Source organism: Pavona decussata, unplaced genomic scaffold, assembly GCF_977016875.1.
Source record: "Pavona decussata unplaced genomic scaffold, jaPavDecu1.1 SCAFFOLD_441, whole genome shotgun sequence".
NCBI lineage: Eukaryota > Metazoa > Cnidaria > Anthozoa > Scleractinia > Agariciidae > Pavona > Pavona decussata.
In genome coordinates, this window is record NW_028145795.1 from 156,915 (window position 1) to 183,326 (window position 26,412).

General features: G+C 38.4%; 2 protein-coding genes across 16 annotated transcripts; one reads left to right on the top strand and one right to left on the bottom strand.

Moving 5' to 3' along the window:
* The first annotated feature begins 49 nt into the window (after positions 1-49).
* LOC146450555 (ADP-ribose glycohydrolase MACROD1-like) lies at positions 50-8,683 on the top strand. Of its 15 annotated transcripts, none has more exons than XM_085100261.1 (13): positions 50-187; positions 410-577; positions 1,757-1,867; positions 2,465-2,494; positions 2,658-2,753; positions 4,047-4,067; positions 4,389-4,492; positions 4,843-4,873; positions 5,110-5,204; positions 7,034-7,430; positions 7,470-7,586; positions 7,782-7,856; positions 8,228-8,683. In XM_085100261.1, exons 1-13 carry the CDS (start codon positions 127-129, stop codon positions 8,446-8,448), a joined length of 1,527 nt encoding a protein of 508 aa, XP_084956387.1. In that variant the 5' UTR covers positions 50-126; the 3' UTR covers positions 8,449-8,683. The 15 variants fall into 15 exon arrangements, with proteins under 15 accessions (XP_084956387.1, XP_084956384.1, XP_084956390.1 ...); XM_085100258.1 differs by having other exon boundaries at positions 7,034-7,235; positions 7,392-7,430; positions 7,470-7,856; XM_085100264.1 differs by lacking the exon at positions 7,470-7,586 and having other exon boundaries at positions 7,034-7,235; positions 7,392-7,430; positions 7,626-7,856.
* A 441-nt stretch (positions 8,684-9,124) lies between these two features.
* On the bottom strand, positions 9,125-26,314 carry LOC146450556 (vacuolar protein sorting-associated protein 54-like). Its single transcript, XM_085100253.1, has 25 exons — positions 25,691-26,314; positions 22,900-23,177; positions 21,714-21,831; positions 21,328-21,365; positions 21,100-21,237; positions 20,352-20,494; positions 19,588-19,687; positions 18,798-18,940; positions 18,573-18,708; positions 18,241-18,348; positions 17,871-17,920; positions 17,585-17,687; positions 17,324-17,457; positions 16,453-16,582; positions 15,715-15,896; positions 14,900-14,979; positions 14,773-14,811; positions 13,529-13,601; positions 12,984-13,089; positions 12,658-12,745; positions 12,041-12,162; positions 11,884-11,964; positions 11,681-11,788; positions 11,048-11,142; positions 9,125-10,267 (listed from the first exon to the last, which is right to left on the bottom strand). Exons 1-25 carry the CDS (start codon positions 25,938-25,940, stop codon positions 10,105-10,107), a joined length of 3,006 nt encoding a protein of 1,001 aa, XP_084956379.1. The 5' UTR covers positions 25,941-26,314; the 3' UTR covers positions 9,125-10,104.
* Positions 26,315-26,412: the final 98 nt, after the last annotated feature.

A 26,412-nucleotide genomic window follows, 5' to 3' on the forward strand; every position in this document is an offset into this window, starting at 1 on the left:
AAAGCGGTCAACATCCGGGATTTTTTCAGCGGCTTTGTTTGTAACCTTGTGTACGTCATGTACGGTATCTTTAGTTATCCGTTGGAGTAGGCCGGAAGATATCTACCGCGTACCGAGGTTTACAGAATGGCAGGAATATTTACTAGGTGGTACGGAAAACGTCAAAGAGAGAGCACTGAAACCCCAGGTAAATTAAGTAAGGTGCTGTGATGTGCACGAGTGAGGATTCCACATCCTTCCACCTTTGTCAGCACAGAATTCCAAGATTGTATATTTCCACTAAAGCTTATGTCAAGCTTATTGCTCGTTAAAAATTAATAGCAAAAATCATAGTCATTGAATAATAAACGAGTTTACAGGATTTTAAATTTCAGACATGTAGCATTGTTAGTACTTCTTTTCTTCACAGAGGCCGCTGAAAGTGAGGGAAAGTCGCCGTGGAGCAAATTTGATGATTTGCCTTTGGAAGAGAAAAGGAAACTTTACAAATGCGGAACAAACTATGTGACTTTGAAGAGCATCCCAACCTGGTCGGAATACCTACAAGAAAATTCGTATGCTATTTATAAAAACAAAGGTATCGCTTGCAGTGATGACAATCTCTGCAGATCTCTGTCTTTTTGCCAAAGCCCCTCCTCCCCACTCCCCCCCCCCCCCCCTTACCCAGCAGAGCAAGAAAAAAACATTTTCCTGATGCCTAATGGGGCGTGTTTATGCATAAAGGTGCTGTTACACTACTGGGCAAGTCTTCTTGCAACTTGTGTTGCAATTTTGTTATGATAAGTTGCACAAATTAATTGTTTCCTAGTGTATAAACATACCCTGAAATGGACATGTCTCGTAATAGGTTCCTTTTAAAATATTAAAATTCAACTTGATCATTGTCGAGCTGAATTTTAATTTATCAAAAGAAGCCTATTTTGTTGTTGCTACAATGGTTGGAAGAAGTAGAAGTCAGTTCTACTTCTTACAACGGTAACTGCAACAAAACCATTGCAAGACATGTTCATTTCAGGGCATGATGCACTAGCCAACAATTTGGGCAACTTGTGTCGCAATGAGGCAACAAAAAATTGCCTAGTGTAACAGCTCCTTAACAGTCTAGCTCTTATGTAAGCCCCTACCCCTACACAGAGACTGCAACAATAACAAACATGTTGTTTTGTTGGAGAAAATTGAGCCCATGGCAGCTCAGGTGACCTGCATCAGTGTCAGTAAGCTATCAAGCATACTACAGTTTACAGTCCATAGTAACAGCCTATGTAGGGTACAAAGTTTGAACATTCTGGTCTAACATAGTAAAACAGAGTATGTTTTGCCTATTAATAGGGCAAAATTATCCATATTTAAAACATTTTGGCTTTGAAGGAGGCACAGCTTTTATAAGGTTTTAATTCATTGTTACAGATAACAGAGGGGTCTTATGTCAAAAACCTGTCTGATAAAGCCATTGGACCCAACAACTTGACTTGTTGGAAGCAATATTCCAACTAACTTTCAAAGTGAGGGAGTCAATGAAGGATTTTGAGGGGTCAATAGCTCTGGTTTTCTCCAAATCTTCTTAAAGTTTATCATTCATTTTGTCGGGTCAGGAAATTAGCTCTCACAGGTTTTTGACCAGAGACTCCGCTTTTATCTGGAACGCTGAGAAGCACTTCCTTCTATGAATGACTAAGCTGCTTTCCAAATGAGTAGTTAAAAGTCAAAGACTGCAATAATAAAAATTAAATACCAGAATCTTTCTCTGTCATGATAGGAAAAACAAGTGAGGAAACGACTTTTGAAGTCAACAAAACACTAAATGAAAAAGTTTCCTTATGGCAGGGAGATATAACATCTTTAGAAATTGATGCTATAGTAAATGCAGGTAAGATGTTCTAACTTCAGTCTTTCAGCAAGTTTGCTCTGGATTCGAATAAAATCCTAATAGGACCTGACAAGGGTCCTCAGCAAAGAATCTGTATATAGGTAGTATCCAATGTTTGTTCCCATTACATTCTGTACAATGCTATTTATTAAAATCCTGTTAAGGACCCGATATGCAGGATTATCTAAAATCCTGTAATGATCCTGAGAAAAATCTTATAGAATATATGGGTAGCATTTCACAGGATTGTGCAAAATCCTAAAGAACTTTCTAAGATTTCTACCAGGGAAAACCATACAGTCGCTTGTAAGTAGTTTAATATTGAAGTAGCTTGAAAAGACTGTACATTTTTAGTCTGTGTTACACACTGTCTAGACATTGTGTGGTAAATACTTTGGTTGATGAACTTAAAACTCTTAGTTTGCATTCTGACTTTCAACTCTGTGTTAATACTGTTTGAATCATTGCCCCTTAAAGTTGTGGAAATTTGAGGTTTAACTGTGTTGTTTGGGGTCTTACCTATCTCCCCCCTTAATATATATTATTCAGATATCTCTGATAAAAGGCTTAATTAATCATTATTTTCCTTTTTCTCAGCAAACAACTCTCTTTTGGGTGGAGGTGGAGGTATGACTTATCAATGACATCCTTTAATGAATTGTAAATAGCAAGTATTATTTTAACAATATTTGTGATTTTAGGGGACTCTCCCCCTCTTCCACCAAGCTCATTATCCTTCTCCCAGAGATCTCAATGCTACTGAATGTGCTTGAATGTTTGTTTTTCTTAGTTGATGGCTGCATTCATCGTGCAGCTGGTTCAACTTTACGACAGGAGTGTGCTGGTCTTAATGGCTGTTCAACAGGTGATGCAAAGATCACTTCAGGTTAGTTCAGGGTTAACAGTTAATAGTGTAAATATGTACGTAGTTAGTTGTTATAGTGGAATTCCATATTATGCGCCGATCAAATCGAAACTTCAACATCCCCCCCCCCCGGGCAAACCCCGGGCATTTGACTATTTTCTGTGCCCGGGAGTGGGGAATTTGACGGGTAAGGCTTTCCCGGGGGTGGGGAATTTGACCTTGCCTGGGTGGGGTGGGGAAAATTGAACCGGAAGTGTCAGGTTTCAAATCGCTTTTTTTTTTAAGGGGGGGAGGGGGGGGGGCGCCGAAGTCGCTAACAGCTATAAACACGTGTTTGGACGAGATGGAAGAGTTTAAAGGAAGAGATACAGCATTACCAAAAAAGCTTACAAAAAAAGGTCTTCAAAAGTGAGAGTGCTTAAATATTAATTATTTTTATAGATTGTATATAAACGATGTAGATTTTATATACAATGAGTCAAGCTGCGGCTTTGCCCCGCAGTGAATAGTGAAAGAAATAAACACTGTCGAATGGAAATCCGCCATTTTGGCTTAAACTGCAGAATGCCCTGCCACTCGAACAGTCTACGTTGCCGGCTAACTCATTTTAAATATGTTATTGTGTATTTCTCTTTAAACAACCTTTGCCGTATTTCGGAGTTAGAGCAGCTTACACTTGCTGATTGGCATTGTCCGACTTAATAAATTCAATTTCCAATCATTAGTTTCAATGTTAAAGTAGTGGGTTTTTTTAGTAACTCATAACAGGAACCGACAACGATTGTTCTTTAGGATGGGTATTTGACAGACAAATCCGACGATAAGGTAGGGCATTTGAACACCATTTTGGACCGAGGGGGCGGGAATTTGAACGAACCAATCTTCAAAAGTTCAAATGCCCGGGGTTTGCCAGGGGGGGGGGGGGGGGATGTTGAAGTTTCGAGTTGATCGGCGCATTAATATGTTCAGTTCATAAAGTTATTATTCCTTGAATGAAGAGAGATCAGAGATCAGCTTATTCCAGAATTGTACAGCAATTTCAATCACTTAATTCATGATGTACGTCACACCACTTTACCATAAATGAATGGGAACAAGTCCAATTACAATGGAACCTTAATTTAGCGAACCTCTATATAACAAAGTCCTTGGTGTAACAAATGATATTCTCTAGTCCCACCTTTTAAAATGTATGGAACAGAACCTTGATATAATCAACTGAAGGTTCCACTGTATCTCAGTTATTCCAGCATTTGCAACATCTTTATGTAATGACTTCATCTTATTTTTTGGTGTTTATTTTGTTTGTTACAGGACATAAGTTACCAGCCAAGTGTGAGTTGTATTTTGCAGATAATGTCACATTTTTAAATTAAGAGGTGTCTTGTAACTAAGGTAATTTACAATAAAATATTGTTTTGTCTTTTGAGACCCAGGATAGAGATTTTACATTTTTATTAGAAGTAATTGCACATTCCTGTTTTTAAAACTTCTCTTGAAGATTTTTAGAAGTGATGTTAGCCATATCTCTTGTAAGGGAATTTTGAATCAGCCCTATGAATTGACATTCAAATGCTTTTAGGTACTACATATTTACACTTTTGTGGCTCTTGAGCAATTTGATATTAACATTTTTATGTTGCTGCTGCTTTTTAGATGTCATTCACACTGTTGGACCAATTGGAAAACAGGAAAAACAGCTGAGAAGCTGCTACAAGAAATGCTTGCAACTGGTGAAAAAGTATGGTGTTCGCTCTGTGGTAAGAAAGAGATGCTGATAAGTTTTGGCAAATAATTTGGATCATAATAATTTTTTATGATACATATAAAATTAACATTTCGGTTCTCCTTCCACAATATATGCAAAAACTTAAAGTACATAAAATCCAATTACACTGCAGTACTCCCAGACATCATGAGTGGCTACATCAAACCATGCAAACCAGTTTAACTATTTGAACTTGACTGTTCAGAAATCTCTCACTATTTATAAGTCAACTATTTGAAGTAAGAGGTATTAGCAATCACACCATGTTCCATTTTACAATATTATTATGTTAATTAAGATTATAATTTAAAATTGCTTTCATTTTTTTCCCTCTGGGCACAGGCATTCTGTTGTGTTTCAACTGGAATTTATGGTAAGGACTGGCATTTAATACATTGTGTTGATTTCTTGAGCAGAAAGTCAGTAAAGCAGAAGAAACCAAAAGAATCTCCAACTTGTCAGCATTGTTACAGAAGTAAACAGGAATACTACTGCTTTTATGGTATCATGTGACATAAGAGATATCAAACTGATTTGTGTCCTGTTGTGTCATTATTTCCTGTAAACTTACAAAATTGAATACTGTTGTTGTTTTGTGATTGGTCACAGGTTACCCAATTTATGATGCCTCCTGTGTGGCTTTGAACACTGTCCGTAAGTGGCTGGAGCACGTGGATGGCGAAGGAAACAAAAATGCAGACCTTGTATGTTTTTAAATTTTGCATTTATGGTATTGATGATACACAATCCACTGTACAGAAAAAGATGGCATCTGTACATTTTACCACAATACCTTGCAAAACTAACACAACCAATACGCACATAGAAAGCCATATTTTTTTTTGTGACATTTGTCCCCGACTACTAGCAACTTTGTGTGTGCCCGGTTTGAACTTTTTAGAACTTTTCTGTGCGTTTTTGAGCAATTTTAGGTTCTTCATACGCTAAGAATTATAGGTTAAGGTACTAGGCGCTTTTTTTTTTTCGTATGATGAATTGTTGTACACTTCATATTATAAGATCCGATTAAGATCCCAGTGGTCCATTTCATGAAAGCCCTGCTAACTTACGCATCAGTCAATTCCAGGAGTGCCCTGCCCACCACCCCCCCCCCCCCCCGGCCAATCCCCAGGCATAAGGATTTTTAAAAAACAAACCGGCAAATGCCCTACCTGCTGGGACAAAAGAGCCTTTCAAATGCTCCAACGTACCGTATTTTCTCGATTAAACGCCGGCTTCGTATAAACGCCGGGTCAAAACTGCCGATTTTTAAATAAACGCCGGGTGCGTTTAATCGGGGCCCCGGCGTGTATTATTTAGCATGTAACTAAAACTTAAATAATCAGTTTGCACACATTGGCTGACACAAACGAGGAGCACGTTCGCGACATTACCGTTTATAAACTTAAATCTTTGTTCTCAGATCATTTACTTGCTCCTACATCATTCATATATTGTTTATGTGCTGTTTGTTAGTGATACAAATCTTGATTGCAACATGGAACACGTGTCGTATGTACGGTACCATAATAATGTAACTTTTGGAAATCCAGGGGAAAATTGTCCAGCACTGGCAAAATGCCCCTAGGTTTCCGAGGATCAGTAATAATAAATAAACGTGGAAAAATGGCTGAAAATCGCATTTCATTAATAAACGCCGGACCCCGATTAAACGCCAGCCTCGAAAAAACGCCGGGTCAAAACTGCCGAATTTTAAATAAACGCCGAGGGCGTTTAATCGAGAAAATACGGTACTTAACAAAAATAAGTTGATTTCTTTGTTTCTGGGCCTACCTTCATTTTAATGAACAGTAATTCACGCTTCAAAGTCTCAAATCAGTCTCATTTGTCATTATTGTTCCAATGACCTTTCATTCTGTGGATCTACCATCACGAATTTATTGTCTTTGCTAGTGAAATTTTCATTGAAGGAAGTAAGGGTGCTATGAAGTATAAAGTCGCAAGGCTGTTAAATACCCCCGGGGTAGGGTAATGCCCGACCTCCGGGGACGGACAATGTAAAAAAACAAAAATGCCACACTAATGCCCGGGGGGAGGGGGGTGGGCACTGTTGGACTTGACTGATGCATTACTGTACGTGAATATGACAAACGAAAACTATATTGTGCACAGTGCTGGCAACCTGAATCCAATATTTATTGGTTTGAAAGCTTAACTGTTTAAGAAACTGGCATATGGTGCTAAGAATTACCAGCAAGTAACTGAAAACGAATAATAATAAAAAAAACGTATCTGGCCTGGTGACTTCTCTGGCTTTCGAGGGAGCAACTAATTGCAGACATTTAAAGTGGGAGACTTAAGACTTTAGGGGGTGCACAACGCTTGCTTCTGCTGATTTTGTTCATGTAAATTAAGGTGTTTTTTTAGTATTATCTTATTCAATGGCTTTTCTCTCCAAGATCAGTGAAATCAAATGTAAACTCTAGAAAGGATGTCAGCTGGTCTGGCTTATCTTTGATGTTGGAAACTTAGACAAACACTGATGAATGCACTTAATATTATGTTTCTATAGGTGGATCGCATAATCTTTTGCGTTTTTCTTGGTGGAGATCTTGAAGTCTATCAGCAACTTTTACCGAGGTATTTCCCTTCAGCTGATAAAACTGAGAAAAAAAATGGCCAACAACAAAATGAGATTAAAAAGGAGGAACTTGAGTTGGGAGGAAACAAAAACGACCAGTGTCAAGAAGAAGGAGAATCAGAAGAAACACAAGGTGTGCCAGAAGAAGGCAAAATTGATGAAAAAACACAAGGTGTGCCAGAAGAAGGCAAAATTGATGAAAAAACAGAAGGTGTGCCAGAAGAAGGCAAAATCGATGAAAAAACACAAAGTGTGCCAGAAGAAGGCAAAATCGATGAAAAAACAGAAGGTGTGTCAGAAGAAGGCAAAACCGATGAAGAAACACAAGGTGTTTCGGAAGGTGGCAGAACCGATGAAGAAACACAAGGTTTGTCAGAAGATGGCAAAACTGATGAAGAAACACAAGGTTTGTCAGAAGATGGCAAAACTGATGAAGAAACACAAGGTTTGTCAGAAGATGGCAAAACTGATGAAGAAACACAAGGTGTGTCAGAAGATGGCAGAACCGATGAAGAAACACAAGGTGTGTCAGAAAATGGCAGAACCAATGAAGAAACAGAAGGTGTGTCAGAAGATCGCAGAACCAATGAAGAAACACAAGGTGTGTCAGAAGATGGCAGAACCGATGAAGAAACACAAGGTGTGTCAAAAGAAGGCAGAACCGTTGAAGAAACAGAAGGTGTGTCGGCAGGAGAAGCGGAGAAAAACGATGAGCAACAGGAAAAAGGAGAATCACAACAAGAAGAAATAGAAGGTGTGTTTTCCGTGGGTATTGAAGGCCTTTTTCTTTCGGAATAGTAATGCATATATCGCGGCGGAAATTTCAGATTTATAGGTCGGAGCAATTTGTCAAGATTAGTGATATCGGAAGACAGATGAGATCGAAAGCTGACCAGCACTGACTGGCAGCACATGGGACCCCTCACCCACCCAACCCATGTGACAGTGCAGATCAGCAACACTGGGAACCCCCACTCTTGGCCTGCTAAGCAATGAACTATACTAGTCTAATAATGAGCTGTAAGAGACATTCATGATAACGGTATTGAGAAAAGCCACCGAGCTACTGAGAGTGGTGCTGTTAAGTGATAGCGTTGTTATCTGACATTATGTTCGCTCTTACAGATGTAGAGATGGACGAAGCAGCGATAAAACAAGGCGTTCCTGACCCACCGAAACTTGAAGACCTGTTAGATTCACCAGAATCCGACATGAACGTCGACCTCGAAGAGCAAGTCAATATGAACGCACCTCCAGAAGACCAGGACTCTAATAAAAATGAAGAGATAAAATCCGATCCCGGCGTTGATCAAGCCAAGACTAACAGTTGCGGATGCACGATTTAAAGAAATTGGACGATAAAAACAAAACAAAACAAAACAAGAACAGTTATTTATCAGAGGTACCTGAACACTTATAAGCGTGACACGGAAGTTTTATTGAAGTGAACCTGATTCACATCCTCGATGGTTTATTTTTACCATGTTATTTGTTGTTTCAAAGCGTTTTATCACAGAAAGAAAATGACGTTGTAATTCATTAAGAGAAAATATAGTATTAACGAGCAGTTTTTTAATCTAACCTTCAAGGTAGCAGTCTCCGCCCCCACCCCAACCCTGTGATTAGAACAACAGGAACACCATTAACAGAACGATATGAAGAGGTTAGTGGGTGGGTGGGTGTGTAGGGGGGGGGGGGGGCGGTATTAGCGGCAGTTTTGCGTTCGACGTAGAAAGAACGCACTCCTAATTGCGTTTGGAGTCGAGATGTATGGGATAATTAACGAATGAATGGATCATGGGACGCGTATCTGGTCCCCCCCCGCAGATTTTGCAGGGGCGGATGACGTCATCACCAGCCTGGGATCGAGATCATCGAACGCACTCCCTAATCTTTGATTATTACCAATACGCTATTCTACTCAACACCTGTCATTTGAAATTAAGGATTTTATTAGGAATAGCGTGGGAATGACAATGGAATACTTGTGTTATTCTTTATAGACAAAGATAATCAGTCAAGTTACATTTTGACTTGTTTATTTCATTCCTTTACCTAAAGTTATGTTAACCTTACAATCCACTTTATTGTTCAACCTCTTAAAAATACAATTTTATAATTACTTCAAGCAATTTTGTACAACGCATTTACTACAAAGATGGTTTCTCATAAATAGACTCCTGTGTCAACGTTGATTAAAATAATTGTTCACATAGCTAACTGCGTCCGATACTCTACAAATACGACATGAAATTTCTGTGCAGTTTCGTTTTGTGAACAAACATTGTTTTTCTGATATTTCATACCGGCATTTAAGACATTCTGTGCCGTAGTTATCGGAAAATTACAACCGGATTTGATGAACTTGAATGCAACAGCCTGCACGCATACGAGGATCACCCGTCTGTAATTGGTGACATTCACATGGTGATTTCCGTGGAGTAACTTTGCGCATTACAAAAATTGGAGGGGCACTTGGTTTTTGCGGATCACACAGAAATCTAGCTTCCCACGCAGTCGTTTTTTGGGGACTCGTATGTTACCTCCTCCCCACAGGAGGTAATACGAGTCCCCTAAAAACGACTGCTTGGGAGGCTAACAAATCCCAATGAATTGGAAACAAGCTAAGAATTTCATGCCATAGAGTACGAGTTTTAGGAGATTGTCTGCTACAACTTGCTATTCACGTGGGTTGGGCGAAGTGACTCATGTATGTAAACGTCTGAATGGCAGCGAACAACTCGCCGCCGACAGATAAGCACGACTCCACAAGAGGATGAACCTTGGTAGATAGCCTGCTTCTGAAAAGAAACTTATCAACGTACAAATTCTCTGACTACATTTCGTACATTTCTTGTAACGCCTGTTGGGAGAATTTGGTAACAATAAGTTAGCTATTATACAGACCAGCCAATTCGATCTGTTAGAGAAAAGAATGTTGATGAATTCAGTGTGCGAGCCAATCTGGTTCTCTTTTCCTATAACAACATGTTTAGCAGATGTTATCTTTGTAAGATGTTCTTTTTTCCAGTGGACGGTGAACCTCTGTTCATTCTGAGCTCGTTTACCGTTCTCCACAAGTCATCAAGGCTTTTGCTTATGTCTCCCAGTCCACTGAGATTCTTCAGGCTTTCCTTGAAGAAGGCGAGATCAGAGGTGACAAGCCTAAAATAACAACATAATTCCAAAATAAGATATTTATTTGTCACTCTATTCCAGTAAGCCTGCACCTTTCAAAACCTCAATTCTCTGGACCTTAGGAGCATTGATCTGCTGTTCATTCTTTTGTTCTCTCGACCAATAACATGACACGTTGCAAACCGTGCACTGAATAAAGGGGCAACCTAGTAATCACACGAAACAACCTAGCCCAGTCCTGGACCCTCCGCTCTCTGTCACGCAACTCACGGTGAGTTACGTGACAGAGAGCGGAGAGGCCAGGAGACAACCATGTACACAACCTGTTTGAATGGGTGTCCTGGGACCTCGTTCTCTTTTAACCTGAAACGCATGCGCTCTTGAAAAGCAATCGGAGCCTGTTTGAACTCGTCTGAAGCGCTCTACACTTTCAAAGAGTCCGTGTTCTCGTTTGGCCGGAGGTTTGACAACAACAATTCAAACAACCTTTATTTTTTACTCAAACTTCGTGCTAGACTTAGCATATGTAATACATACTGTCAAACATGAAGTCGCATAAAAATGACAAACAGATTTGTCTAATGTGAAGTGCGCAAATTCGGAGTTGCGTTCAAATTATTCAGGACATGAGTGGGAGTTTCACAAGTTCGTTTAACCCAGTCACTTCTTTGAACACGAGGCTGAAATTTTAAAAGACCGAAGGCAAGACAGTCCAGGTGATGGTAAATTTTAGTTACTCAGTAGAAAGGAGACTGAACACGTTTAACTCGGCGCATAATTGTGCTCAAGTTTGGTGACAGTACTCACCCGTGCTGTGGACCGCCATCATTACTCACTCCAAGCTTGTCCAACTTGTGCGCTAGACTTTCCTTGAAAGCTCTTTTGATGTCGCGGAATATGGACTGGCAAATATGAAAAAAATACACGGCCCATCAACAAGCATCTCTTTATACTCTCAATGAAAAGGAAATAATATCAGCTTTGCAGTGTGTTTTACAGTTAATCCGGGCTAACTGTTACCCGATAAACGAAGGAGAGAAAAAGGAACAACAAGAAAGCAAAAAGGAGTTGACAGGTACTTTGCAGCGCCAATTTTAAACTTTCCGTCTTGACAAACAATCCGGTACAAATTAAAATGCGTTTTTCTTTCCCTTGGAAAGAGAAACAAATGGCGCTGGTCCTGAAACAGAAGCTAAGTGAACACCAACTAAAACACGCTAATTGTTGGCGCAGTCAATTCAGACAGCACATCGAATTCTGAACTGCAAGAGTGTTTTATTGGACAAAATCCAGATGTATTCCTAGATAACAAAAGCTCGAAATCTCGCACATACCCCTCTTCCAAAACATTAAAAAACTTTTTTCGTTTGCTTGGAATTTGTAACGGCAAAAATCGTCAGGGGAAAATCTTACAGAAAACAGAATCAAGTATCACATTACCTCAACTTGAGCTTCAGGTAAAACAGGCGATAAAGACTCGTGGAGTTTAGTGATCTGCTTGGCCGCGCTGCGCATGGACTGGGACGGCATTGGAGCTTTCACTTCCCACTGTTGAAGACGTAAGATGCGTTAAACACACGCAGGAATAACACAAAGGACACAAAATGGCTTAGATTAACAGAAAGGCAACAGTTTGCACATACCTTTGAGAAAATACTTTTGAATAGCTCTTCCATGAGATTAACAATCTTACTAAACAGTTCCTGGCGATGATTGTTGTAATCCTGCGAAAAATAAGGAGAATAAACTCAGTTAGTTTTTTTGTCGTTTGATAAGCACAGAAGCTGTCATGATTCTTACCTTGAGTATCTGGTCAAACTGTGATAACAGCACGTACTGTTTAGGAGGAAGCCTTTGTTCAAAATGTGTTTTGAATACAGGAATATGAATTGTAACAACTTCTAAACAGCGCGCAGCAAGAGCTGTGAATTACAAACAACACCACGTTAGAAATATACACTTTCGCTACGGTTCTTGTACAAAGATCTTCAACAACTACAACTGCTTCTGTAAAAAATACCGCCAGTTGTGCCCACATAAAGAGCGTCACTTAATCACGACCAACATTAAGTAAAACAATCCACATTTTTACAAAGTACGCCGAAACATAACTAGTTTTTTAATGTGTATAATTGTGACCAGTTTCTCTGTGCGTCATAAAAAATGGCGGATCTTGACTTAATCCTAATCTAAATTCACAGCAAACAGAGCGCTTTTTCTCTTGCCAGTTTAAGTCATTTTGATATCTAGCTATTTGTTCTTATCCCCCGGCAAAATAACTAACGTAGCAAGCATTTCTGAGTAACATTAAAGGAGTACCAAGAGTTTAATTCGTTTGTCTTTTTACGAGTGTACTATGTTTGTCTAATTTCTTGTGGTTTGGTTAAACTTACTGCACAGTGTGAGGATATAAATACCTAAATGCTTGGCAGTGATTGTCTTGAGACCAACAAGCTGAAGAGCGCCTGCTCCAAGGACCAGCTGGCATGTTCTGGAGTTGAACATCTAGACGCACAAACAAAAATAACTATGATGAACTTACATGGCTTCACGTTCGCTTAACAATTAAATGAAAAACACATTTAACGAGAAGAAGGAGTCTTCGCCGCAAACATGGACTGGAAGAGTGGTCTCCAAGCCTCGACAGAGTGAATGATCTGTGACGCCTGCAAACTATCGGTCCTAATTGATGTCGCAGCTTTGTAACAGCTGTAATAACCAAAAACCGACCAAAAGAACTCACCTTCAGCGTCTCAAAGAGTTTATTCATGATGTCTGTGACCAACATAGGAGTGTCATCAACACATTGGCAGTATTCTACCAACATGTTCACTAGTAACAACACGGTCCTACAGTCAACAGGAGAAAAAAACAAGTTTTAGTCAAGTGTCCAGCTCGCAAGGAATCACGCACTAAATTTTGAATCAGTGACTAACTTTTGAGAGTAGGGATGGAGCATGATAACGAAACCGGACTTCACTCCTCGGTTGGAGTCTAACTAGTAAATAAATACATCAGCCGTTCCTTTTCCCCCTTTCCCTCTCCTCTCCTGTTCGCTTTTGTTGTTTTTGGATATTTTAGGAACTGATAATCGAGACTTTCCCCTGTTTTAGGCTGGAAGTAAAAGTGTTGAACTGAACATAACAATAAGGAACATCCAGCTGTGTTGAAGAGCCTGGTGGGCACAAAAAGGGATGAACTTGTCATATAATATTTTAGATTTAACGCCATGTTACTAGTGCCAAAATTAATATTAATTGGAGTTGTGAAATGTATTTCTACACTCACCCAACAACTGCAAATCTTTGTCCATTAACAACTAATTCTGGGGATGGTTTCTGTTCATTTGGCACAGTGGGACCTGAACAAGACAGGGCTCCAGTTTATTGGTGCATTATCATAACAGCTAATATCTTTCCGTTAGCTCCCCTACTATAGACAAACTCACTACAATCTAGGACAAAAGGGTTGGGACAAATTCTAATTTACGATGTATTCATACGCACGCGACAGAAACACGGCAAGCCAGAACGAAAATATTCGGTCACCAACCCCCACCCCCGTACAATGTTGAGTCCCTGTACGAAAAATGCCTCATGGGACTTCAACATTGTATGGGGGGGGGGGGGGGGAGGGGGGGAGGGTGAGGGGGAGTAAAATGCGTTGTAAACAAATAACATGGCTCGGTTAGTCACACTAAATTAGCGGTTAATAGAATACTTTGTAAGATTTGTCCCAAGACCTTTTGACCTTGATTGTACATATATCTGTAAATACATCAAGACGGTGTTAGCCTCTGGTGAATAAGAACCTTTAGACTGGGTTACAAGGGAATGTTGGGAAGGAAGGAACGCAGGAAGGAATAGTTGAGTTGTAATGAAGTCGTTGGAACTCCAACTACGACGGCGACGGCAACAAGGTCGTCACAAAGAAAGGTAATATATATATTTAGGCAAACCTAAAAGCGGAGCTCCACTTGTTCGTCGCCTGCTTTCTCGTTTTCTTTCTCTCTCTCTTTCTCTTCTTTCGGCGTTTCTCGACATATTCATATTCTTTATGAATTTCCGTTTACTTTTCTAAAAAGCTCAAAAAGCAAAACTTTGGCAAAGTAAACTTCCCGCCAAAAAACGGTAGCAGTTCGCCATACAATTTCCCGCCGAAAAAACGCGGGTGTCCGCACAGGTTGAGTGTGGCATTTCACAATAGCCTACATAGAGGGGCGGACGTACGACGGACGGTCGGAGAGTGACGTCATAACCAAAATTTTTTGCTTTCATGGGTATACCAAAATCTTTTATCAATGGGGCTTTTTTTTCCTGCATTGACACTGCGGATGCTAGAGTTGCCTATTGGTGTGATCAGTCACAATCTCACTTAGGCCCCAATCTGCCATATCTCACGCCAATGTTTTTATATTCTGCTGTAGAGGATATTTTGTAGTGTAACCCGAATGTGTTCCTTCTATTCAAAGCTGTGGTTACACTGTTTATATAACTGAGGAAATGTTGAGTAACATTTCTATTCACACTTACCAATGGAAAATTTGGGTTCTTTACCCCGTGGGTAGATTCCTGATAAAAACAAACGCACAAGAAAGGTAATTAAAAAAACACACACAAACACAATAAACTAAACTAATTAATGCAAAAAAATTCTTACCATCAACTAAAGAATCAACTAAGGACTGAAGTGCTGATGGAACGTCTGCTTGCTTCCATCTCTCATTGTCTAATATCAAACTAAGGACAGAAAAATGTTAAGTTAACATCAAACTAACGAAAAGAATGTCAAGTTTTAAGGACATCTATCCCCTTTAGGTCAATCTACTACCAAGAAATGACACTTCATCAGAAGTTCAGGGCCCAGCTGCTCGAAGCATGGTTAGCGCTAACTCGGGTTAAATACCATAACAACCTATAGGTTTTAATACTTCTTAACCAATGGTTAGCGCTAACCATGCTTCGAGCAACTCAGCCCAGTCAACAAAGCATTGTCTTACCACGGAAAAGGAATGAGTTCAGACCTTGTTAAGCCTTTTTTTAAAAGCTTCCTTTACAATTGAACAAATCATTTAAGCATTGCAAGAAAATTATTCTTTTTTGGTTTCAACTCAAGTTAAGTTTGAGATGAATATGACGATAATTAGTTTTACATCACAACTCTATGGATCACACATATTTCTTTTTGTGGACCTGAAATGTAAGCATGGTAACCACAAAGTTGTCACAACTGGTATAGAAGAGTTGCCACAATGACAGTGCTGTAATGATATCTATAGGTTACCTACATATTATTAGAACTTCGTTTTTGTAATCTTCAATTGTCTCAAATATACTACATTGTACGTGAAACCCTTAAGCATCCATGAAATCCATGAAACCCTTAAACATCCATTTTTCAATGAACATTTCCATGACTTCAATTATTGTCTGACTCACAGCACTTATATCTAATTTCTTTACATATAACCTTACCTCAATTTATTCTTCCGTTCTTCGTGAAATCTTTCCACAAATTTCTTGGCTTGTGTGAGTAGAGTGGCCCTAAGGCTGTGGCTTTGTCTTCCACAAATCCGTTCACAGTCCATCACAAAGTCTTCCACCATGCGAGTCAGTGTAACAAACTCTGATGACGTTAAACTGTCCAAATAACCAGCCTACAACAAATAAGACACTTGTAAACTACCAATCATTAGCTGGGCTTTGATTGATACAGTCTGGCTACAAAACAGTGCAGTAAAGTATATGTATCAAATAGAAGAAAGATCCTTGCAGTTACTACGCAACTTAAGCAGTTGCGAAAAGAAAGCCTGAATCCTTCACGGGTATATTACGAACTCACAATATGACCAGATGACCAGCTCCCAGTTGGCTTAATAGCTCAGTTGGTAGAGCACTGCCAGTTTCAGGCTTTCTTTTCGCAACTGCTTAAGTTGCGTTGTAACTGCAAGGATCTTTCTTTTATTTGATTTTTCATCCACAGTTCAAAATATATGTTTCATATATTTACATTTATTTAAAGTATATGTATGTTCATTACAAATTTAATGTTACTAACAAAACCACAAGTAAACAGCCTCCTATTGAAAATTTTTCTCTATATGAAAAATAATCATTAGTCACAATAATCGTTTATTAACAAAAATTTCCCCCATAACCAAATGGTACCAAATTTTCAGAACAGATAATGTGGACAACAAAGACGCTACTTACTTTCCCTCTGACATTGATAAGTTTTGCGCATCGTAGCTGTGCCATTTCACATGTTGCACAAAGCAGCTCCTTACTCTCTTGAGTCAGTTTGCGACAGTCAGCTGAGGATATTAAGATATCCATACCACTACTGGAATGAAATCAAAAATAGGGTGTAAATAATACTTTTTACTATATACCACACAAGTGAATGGTACTTTTCGCGCGCGCTGATTGGCTAGCTTGGAGGTGATTAGCCAAGTACTATTCACCTCCGAGCAGCCGAAGAGAAACAAGATAGCTTCCTGTTTCACCACGGCTACTTAAGAGGAAATTATTTCGATAAACGAGGCAGCTGTTAAAAAAAGGACATAAATGATGACCAAGTTTAGTTTAACAGCATTTAATGGTAAGTTATTTAATCTTTTGAACTATACTGTAAGGCGAAAAATGAAAATACAATCCCTTGTTTATGAAGACTGCCGAGCACTAAAATTACAATGAAAACAATGAAACATTTAATATTTTTCAGAAAGGTTTCAACAACAAGACGAATTTCACAGAAAAATTGAAGAAATGACACTGTAGGAACTAAACAAGTGCCTCCAAAAGTTTTAGTTGCCTGCAAGAAAGCGAGATGGAACTTTCTACAATGAGAAATCACTTACCGCGTGGTGCGCGAGATTTTAAAATTTCATACCATTTGTCGGTATATTGTCAGAAATAAATAATGTTTTGGTCCACTAGTTATTCAGCTTGTGTGGCATATGCTAAAACAATAATTATTATTCTCCTCAGTGTTGGTGAAAGTGATGGATTTGTTTTAAAAACATTGAAAGGTTAAAGGAAATCATTTTCAAGAAACAGAAGTCAAATAAAAGTTTTTCCTCACCAGACAGGTTTAAATGAGTCAGTTTCAGATTCAAACACATCCACATTTTCCAGATCTTCAGGATCTAAGTGTGAGCGGGATTTGGAACCACCAGCTGCCATCACCAATACACGTACAATGCTTAGGTGAAGTACCTAGAAGCAAGTTGCCTGGTTTAGTTCTGCTTTTTTTTTCAATGATTCCTTACGACAACTAAAGGAAGTCTGTAGTCATGCAGCACTGAAATTTTCAAGTGAAACTCAAACATTGTGCCAAATCTACCTGCATTCTCCTCAATACGTTCAGTGACATACTGAACACTTTCTTCAGCATGTCCATCCATTGGAGGAAATCCAAGCTTCTCATAGCTTCAGCAAGACTTTGACTGAAGTAATCAGAAAAAATTACAACAATTTAAAGTAAATAAACATATATTAAATAAATATGTGATGTACGCTAGAAACAAAGACTTGATCTGATGGTGACCAACAAGACTGACAAGTGCCTCTAAGGAAAGCACTCTTGTTTAAATCCACAGTAGTCCAGGAGGTGTAACCTAGCAACTTACCTTGTCTCTTCTTCACTTTCAGTAGTCTCTGTAACAACATCTTGAACTGTCTGTTCACAAGAAAAGAGGTAAAAACGTAACTATACAAAAGAGCCTGGATGCATTTTCTGGTGATTCTGTCAAATACAAAATGAAATAAGGGAAAACTCTAGCCACAGGTTAGCGAAATATTTGTAGCATTTCCATTTTGAACTGTGGCATAAAGCAACTAGGGTTGTTAGTAATCCCACCCTGAGTGGGATCCTAGACAGTGAATGGGACTGAAATTCACATTGTTCAGTATGTCAACTTGAGGATAGGAGATTTACTGTTCCAGATAGATTTTATTATAACATTTTGGGCCATTAGATAGCTTGCAAACATAACATACCTGTCTTATTGTGGTCTTTATCGTTGAGTATGCCTCATCACGATAAGGATGCAGGAAGTGAAACTTGTGTTTTCGTAGCAGTCCAAACAAGACTGACATAAGTCGATCCTAGTTTGAAAAGAGTGTACCAAACTTTACAAGAATTCAAACCACTTTGTACAATTTGTATTTAACTTCACTAGATTAACATTTTTGGCTGGTGCATAATAATAAACATCACAATATTCCAGCGTTTATTTTTTTTTTGGCAGTAACAAAATATGGTACATAGTTTGAATTAAAAAAGTGAAAAACATGGCTTTTAACTGCAGCTGATCAAACACAGTAAATACCTCATCAACCAGGTCTTCACTGCCCAACTCATCTTCTGTCACCCTGCTCAAATTGGCTGTAGCAAACTCGACAAAATCTGCTTCCATCATTCGTTCAATCACTCGCTCAAGTTCTGCTAACTGTGAGCCCAAATGCCTGCATGATTGTAATTAAGCAAGTTTCATTATAGATCCACAATCAACATAAATTTACAAATGAGTCCTATTTGTAAGTACTATACAAACCTAAAGCTCTGAATGCCGGCCAGTTCCTGCTCAAGTACCTCCTGAGTGGTAGTGATCAGATCCAAGGCACCAACAAAGTCAGATGTCGACAATAAAAGCTGAATGGTGGGCTGAGTTTGATGAACTGTGGCCATCAGTTTCAGCTAAAATCAATTTGCACAAGGAATTAGTTTTATTCAAGTAGTTCCTGTTATTAATTAAGTGATGCAGTGAATGTGAACATAAGAAATACAGAAATATCAAAAACCATGTGATCATTAGGTTTTTGACATTTTCCACGTTTGCAATGTGCTAACCTCTGCACATGGAAATTGGTAGGTTGATGTCTCTTGGAATTGCTGATACATTACAATTTGGTTAAATGTTTTGGTCACTGGATTGTTATTAGTTGAAGTACGCAGAAAAAAAACGCAGCCAGCTTTGTTTTAAGAGGATTTAAATCTGATTAAAAGAGCATCCTGGCAGACTTTGTGATCCGGGACGTACATTAATTACGGAGCTTGAGAACAGATGTTCATGAGCCATGGACAGCAACCGGAAGTCGAATTTTTCCTTTTTGGAGGGTTTTGATGCCATCACATTTGTGACATCAAGCCACAGACGTCCAACAAGAGCTTTTCCTGTCCGTTGTGAGGAGCAAAACACCCCAAAGAAGGAAGCATTTAACTTACGGTTGCAGTCCATGGCTCACAAACGTCTGTGCTTAAGCTCCCTAATATTATTGTTCACTTTACTGGCTCTTCCTGGCCATAAAAAGATCTTTATAATAAAGCAACATCATCAGTTTTACCTTCTCATAAACACTAAGGTATCTGGACCGCAAAGATGACAGCCGCAGAACATCTAAAAACCCTGAACACAAAACTTCTTGTACCTTCTGGACCTTCATTCTAAAAAATATAGACAATTTATGTCAGTAGTGAAATAGGACATAAGACACCCTGGGTTTAAGCCTACCCTCTCCTGAATACTGCACGGGATGTGCAAAACACACAGCTTTCCAGGTCACTCACCAAACAGTTGTAATCCAAACATTTCTATCAAGGCATTACCTTTCAATTAGATCTATGTTATGTCCAAAGAAGAAAGTTTTGTGTCCAAAGGATACAGTAGCTATGGCCGCTGGCTAGCCCCAAGGGCTTGAGTCATAGTGGGGTCTAAACATCACTTCACATATGCCATCTCACTACCGTAAATATCCAGGGTGGTTTAGTACCTTTGTTGTTAAATCTTAAGGCCAATTTAGACGGTACAACTTATGCTTACAACTGTCGCATGCGATTTCTAGAGCGCGTGCTGCTCGCGTCATGCAAAAAATCGCACACAACTCTCGTCATTCAACATGTCTATACCTACGACATTTTTTGTGATGTACACGACAGTCGTAAGAGAGTTGTAAATTTGATTTACATGAAACAATTCGTGTCGTAGGCCTGTCGTAAGCTTGTCGCATGCGGCAAAGTCGTACTGTGTAAATCGCCCTTTATTGATTGTCTGCCATGAGTGTTTATAGATCAGTCTGGATACAGTAAAGAAACATCAACCAGTGGTTACCTTAGATGTTTGATCTCACTAATTGTTTGTCCCACATGATCCTGCAGTTGATCCTGAGATGCCATGGCACTGAAGAAGTCCTCTGATCTCAAAGAGATTTGATGAGCAAGGTTCACTTCTGTGATATCCAGATAGTGTGAAAGCTGACAATAAAAAGTAGTGGTCTTCAGGCTTCCAAAAACTCATTAATAATTCATAAGCCCATTGACCTATCAAATGGTTGATAAAACATCACGTGCAGTGGTTTTTAAAACCTGATAAAACCTCCTCCTTATTAGTATGCGGTGTTTAATGTTTAAAAAATTCTCGTATGCTAATTTCCAACATTCACAAAAGCATTGATCATTGTTATGAACTCTCTTGACACAAGTTTTTCCAGAAATGTTTTTGAAGCCGTTCAAAAAAATCGCAGCACGTGTTTTATCGGGTCTAAAACCACTTGGCTGTGCCTCGTAGTTTTAAATCCCGATAAAACACTGCTGCTCCTGTTTTAAACATTACAATAAATAGGCAATCTCTGAGCTTCCCCAGCTTTTTATGGAAATATTACTATGAAACAAGGGTAATAGGAAAAAAGGTGTTTTGAAACCCCAAAGCCCATTTGGTCTTTACTCAACTTCTATAAATAACAAGGGGTACTGCCCCACCCATGCTCTTTCAACAGCCCATTTGTCAGTCACAGGTCAGCCATTACACAGTGGAGACAATGTTAAGCTGGTTTGCCAAAAAGTCTTTAAATTGTAGTAACCTTTTCCTGAAGAAGTTTTGCTGAGTTTCTTGGTACATCCTTAACTCCATCTTTTGATTCCTGTGTGACCATGCTCCAAGGAAGGACATTGTTAAAAATATCTGGATCTTCAAGGGCAAAGCTGGTCTGCATGAACACCTGAATGTGTATAAACAATTTATCATCAAGAAACCAATGGACCATTGCTACAAAAAAATCATAATAAAACAAATTTGTCATGCAACCAACCTTAGGTATCAAACTGACATCTGAACCAACTTTGTCAACTGTAAACACAAAGGTTAAAAGACTTTTAATTAGCTTTAAAAAAAATAATAGGTCATTTATAACTATTATTAAAAGTAAGGATGTATATGCTGGGTTCAAAATTTATTTTGGTATGAAGGTTTGATAATGGTGCCAAGATGACACCGAAACGTCGTTCTGTTTTTTCGCTAATTTTTAAAGTCAACTATGAAGGTTTGAAAACTTTTATTCCAAAAAGAATTTTAAACCACAGCAAATATATGTTGTGGTTTAAAGAGGAGAAATGGACATAAAAGAATATAGCGGCATTTTAACTTTCCTTATTTTATGGATACTCAAAGGTCAGACTTGCCATATAATATACTTACCACCGCTCTGTCTCTTGGCAGCAGCAATAGCAGCTGCAGTAAACCCAGTGTCACCAGGAGTAGCTATAGAATTCGCACCAATGGACTGCCTCTTAAGCTTATGGTGAACTTTAATTCTCTGAAACAGCAAAAGAATACAACAAAGAACTTAATAATAGAAAGGAAAGCCATAGTATACTTAGTTTCTTTATAGCCACCAAAGTCCAACTGGAATTGAGAAATGCTGTGTTTTTGTGGATCAGGGAGAAAAACCAGAGGGCCTGGTCATAGAAGAAAACAACTGAAGCAAGGTCCACAAGAATCAACTAAAATGACACAAAATTTATGCTTTGAACCTGGGCCACACTGGTGGGAACACAGGCTACAAGCATGGAAACGAGCTCTTTCATTTATGTGACACACTGGGAAGAATTAGAGGAACAGTGTGCATAATTTGTATTGTGGTTTGAACATTTTCAATCTGCAAACCAGTCAAAATTGTTTTGAGTAGTAGGCAAGATGGTTTGAGTAGTAGGTGACTTAAGTAGACACCTAGTATTATTTTTTGAGATGTGATATTAATTTTTGGTGTGAAACAGGTGGCAGATATTTCGTTAAAGGCGGCAAAATCGCCAGTTACTAGAACATGTTGATTGGGCTGAATCTGTATTTCCCTTTGTCTCAGACTTATTTCCAATCTAGGATAAAATGTCTTTATGTTTATACAAATCTTCTCAACTAGTAAAGTAAGAAATATGTAACAAAACTGTAAGGAGAATATGTATGTTAACATTGTGGTATCACCAGGAGAAGCTGTAGAGTTTCCACCAATGGACTACCCGTTAAGGCCTGTTTAAATGCTTTCAACATTTGCTTCAACATACGTTCAACACTTTGTTGAACCAAATGTCGGGGACGTTTCAAAAGATCGTTCAACATTGTTAAAAGTGTAAAAAAAATATTGAAAGCCTGTTGAATGCTTGTTAAATCGAATTTAAACTTTTATTCAACATTGATTCAACATTTCCTTTGCTCTCAAAAATGTTAAATGGTGTTGAAACCGTTTAAACACTCCCTAGTTTTTGCTTCCAACATTTGACCAACACCAATGTTGGTCAAATGTTGAAACCATTTAAACAAGCCTTTAAGCTTATGGTGAACTTACAGAACTACATGCAATATAAAAGAGAATCATTAAGTAACTCACAAACTCTGTTTTCTTTAAGTAATCATCAAAATAGATCTGTGGAATCTTAGGAAGCAGTGTGAGTGGCGGCACTCCCTGTGGTATAAAATCCTCTCCCCATGTTTTTGTAAGGAAGTCTGTCTGGCGTTTAAGCAATCGAGGATCATTTAGGATGGCAGGGAGGTTCTGTGTCGATGAGTAGACAGTGAATGAGCTTGCATTTGGAAAGGAGATAGGAGGTAATCTTGGTCTTGGATAAAGTGTTTCTTCAGCAGCAGTTGTAGTACTTTCTGATTTTTCTGAAGACAGATATGTAAAACTCTTAGAATAAAACAAACCAACAGTATGTCTGAATTATTTTCCTTAATTATACTCAGTGCTCTAACTACTAAGCACTCATATTATACCATAAATACTTCCTCAGTTAAGGTGGCTGGTACCGGTTTCCAGCACTTAAACTTTGATGGATCATTTATCAGTTGATACAACAAATTATAATGAGATCAAACAAATGCCTAATTTATCAGTCAACAAGTAATAGTTGTTTTCTTGACTTCACAGGTTACCATAGCAACAAACATGACCTGTAAAAAACAACCCCTAAATTTAGCTTTAATGATTATAACTAAAAATGAACCCAGTGACCCCATTTTTAACTATCAATCAGCATACCAAGATGTAATGATTTGGCGAGCCATAATTTGAGGTGCTGTAAATCGGTTGAGTATTTAACAAAATAGTGTAGTATAGTTCAGCATGTACTAATGAGTTATGGATGTACACAGGAGGTTGCTAAGCAAGAAGAAAGCATAAGAGATGCTCAAAGCCAAGCTGAGAGTGACTCTAGTTTGTAACGGCCAGAGCATGCGCTAGCTTATTTTATTGCTATTTAATTTTTCCTCCATTTCTCCATTATATAATAATTACAGTTACTAATAAAATAGAACTACAGGGGGAGAAATGGAGAAGGGCAAAAATATAGGTTAACTATTATTATGTGTCCTTTTGGTTTATTACAGTTTTTAAGGTAAAAGAGAAAAACTTACACAAGAGAGGAAACAAGAAAACCAAAAGATAAGGAGGTATTATAAGTATTATATACGCGCTAGCTTATGCCAGTCTACATCCATAGACAAAAAATAAATTGACCAATCAGAGCATGCACATTCACTGTACTTATCAGGGCTTCTGATATTATGCGATGTTGCGATTTCGCATAATTGACCTAAAATCGCAACAAATCGCATAATTCATGAAAAATCGCAGAATTTGTACAAAATCGCACAATTTAAGAAAAAAAGAGCAAAAATCTCGCTTTATGTTAAGTTCTCAGATAATTTAAGCATTATCTCAAGGAGTTTTTTCTTTCAAAAGGCGTCAAAAATCACCTGGAAGCGTTCGTTTGCTGATGAAGCGAACAAACAGGCGTTCTATGCTTCATTTTACAAGCTGGGGACCTGGTGCTGGTTTTCAATATTAAACAAGTGATCCTTGGCCCAGAATAAACAATCCTTTTATGTAAATACACCAATCACAATCATTGATATATTTTTAAGATGTCATTCGATCCCTTCATACTTGCGATGTAGGTATTGGCATAAAAACTGCTTGATAGTCGCTTGCAATGTAGTTATTTTGTTTTAATTGAAACAAACATCCTAATTATGGATAAGTTTGTTGTTAAAACATCGAGCGCTTCTTCACAGGAGAAAAAAAGATCGCACCTTCCTGTAAATATTTCGGCAAAAGACGGCAAGAAAGTACCCGAAGGAACGTTTCATGTTGACGATAGTCTGTTGTTTACCCTGCGAGCAGTGTCTCCTTCGATCTTCCTAGATGTTTTGCTCTTCGTGCAACATAGTGGTTGATCATCTTCGAAAATTTTTTTTGACAAGCACATTAATAGAAGCTTAGTCACATAAGCGGAATGCGGGCAGGAAGCAACAAATGCTGACTTGACCTAATTAGCAATATCTGATTTTCAATAATTTGAAATGAGGCAACAAATGATTTATTTCAGCTGTTTCTTCATTTCTCCGTGCTCTAATTGCTTCTTGAACAGCAAAAAATGGATTGTGCTCCTCTTAGACCTAATAAAACAAAGTTAAATTAGCTTAAATGAAATCGCATAATTTGCCGCATAATAGACCTTTCTTGCCGCATAATGAGACTTAAAAGTGCCGCATAATTTCCAATTTTTTTCCGCACCCTATCAGAAGCCCTGACTTATGTTATTATGTTGGTTGTATAACTTTTTTCACCACAATTGTTTCGAATCTCACAATCTGATTGGCTAATTTTACGTTGTTGATAAGAGTCTAGACAACACTGCTCGCGTCAATCAGCACGCGGAAATTTTGACAGTTAATGTAAAAATTTTCTATCTTTCTTATCGACAACGATATTCGTCATCACTGTGGTGAAAATTTTGTTCCACAACATTTTGACCACTGTGATGACGAATATCGTTGTCCATAAGAGTGCAGACAACACTAAACCACATTCGATTTCTTAAATAGCTCATGCCTGGATAGCAAAACAGATATAAAATGCCTGGATGTCTTTATTGAGCTCAGCATTGGGAGGTATTTAGATTATTTCATGATATACTTTGTTAATTTATGACAAGCTTAAAGCATATCATAAGTAATCACACAAAAAATATAAGTAAGTAAATGATGTCAAGAATTACATGATTATAAACATGTAAAGCTTACACAATCAGGCAGGCCAAACGTCTAATCTCAAGCAACACCCAACTTAATTTGACTTCACCTGTCAGTTAACAATTATTTTAAAGAAGCATACTTACTCTCTTCCAGCTTGGTGTGATTTTTCTTCACATGTGCCTCGTAATCTTTGTCACTAACACCCTCAACAGGTAGAGAAGGACAAACGCCATTCTTACCATAATGGCAAACGAAGGAACCTCCCTCTTTTGTACAATGTACTTGTCTTAAGTGAGCACTGAACTCTCTTGGTGTTCTGAAAAATATCTTGGTGCTACAAATTGCACAGCTCTGCCACGGTTTTGCCTCATTTGGATCCACTAATCGTAGCATAATCAAAGATATCGAAACCAATAAAAAATTGTCTGTCGACCTTGTCCGGGATATATTTTAATAAATAATATCTCGATGTTGATCCCCTTCCATTGCGGTGATTCATTGGGATTCTTGATCCTTATGATGTAAAATACCTCTGCTTCGTCTCAACCCATCTTTTTCCCTTTCCATTACCAAATGAAGCGTTAAAAACTAACGAAGTACAGTTTATGTGTTCACAAGAAACTATCGCTTGATTCCGTAATTGCTTAGTAACCACCCGTTTCTTGTCCCAGTAAAAACAGTAGACGTCATCGTGAACTTTCGACTAGTTTTCGAAAGAAATCGTGAAGTGTTCGGAAATAATCCGTTTTTCGTGATTCTTTGTATCATCTTTGGATCTTTTGTCCAATAAAGTTTCGTCTTGGTTATAGATAAGTAATATTGAAGAGGAAAGTCCAAATTTAAAATGTTTTGGGGATTGTTTTTT

Excerpts from the sequence above, each read along its gene's own strand:
- LOC146450555 (XM_085100255.1), top strand. The coding sequence starts at position 127 with ATGGCAGGAATATTTACTAGGTGGTACGGAAAACGTCAAAGAGAGAGC. Across the intron at positions 1,868-2,464 it reads TGATGCTATAGTAAATGCAG|CAAACAACTCTCTTTTGGGT; the intron begins GTAAGATGTTCT and ends CCTTTTTCTCAG. Across the intron at positions 2,495-2,657 it reads TCTTTTGGGTGGAGGTGGAG|TTGATGGCTGCATTCATCGT; the intron begins GTATGACTTATC and ends TGTTTTTCTTAG.
- LOC146450556 (XM_085100253.1), bottom strand. The coding sequence starts at position 25,940 with ATGCTACGATTAGTGGATCCAAATGAGGCAAAACCGTGGCAGAGCTGT. Across the intron at positions 23,178-25,690 it reads TCACACCAAGCTGGAAGAGA|AAAAATCAGAAAGTACTACA; the intron begins GTAAGTATGCTT and ends ATCTGTCTTCAG. Across the intron at positions 18,941-19,587 it reads ACCTTAGTGTTTATGAGAAG|CTGAAACTGATGGCCACAGT; the intron begins GTAAAACTGATG and ends AATTGATTTTAG.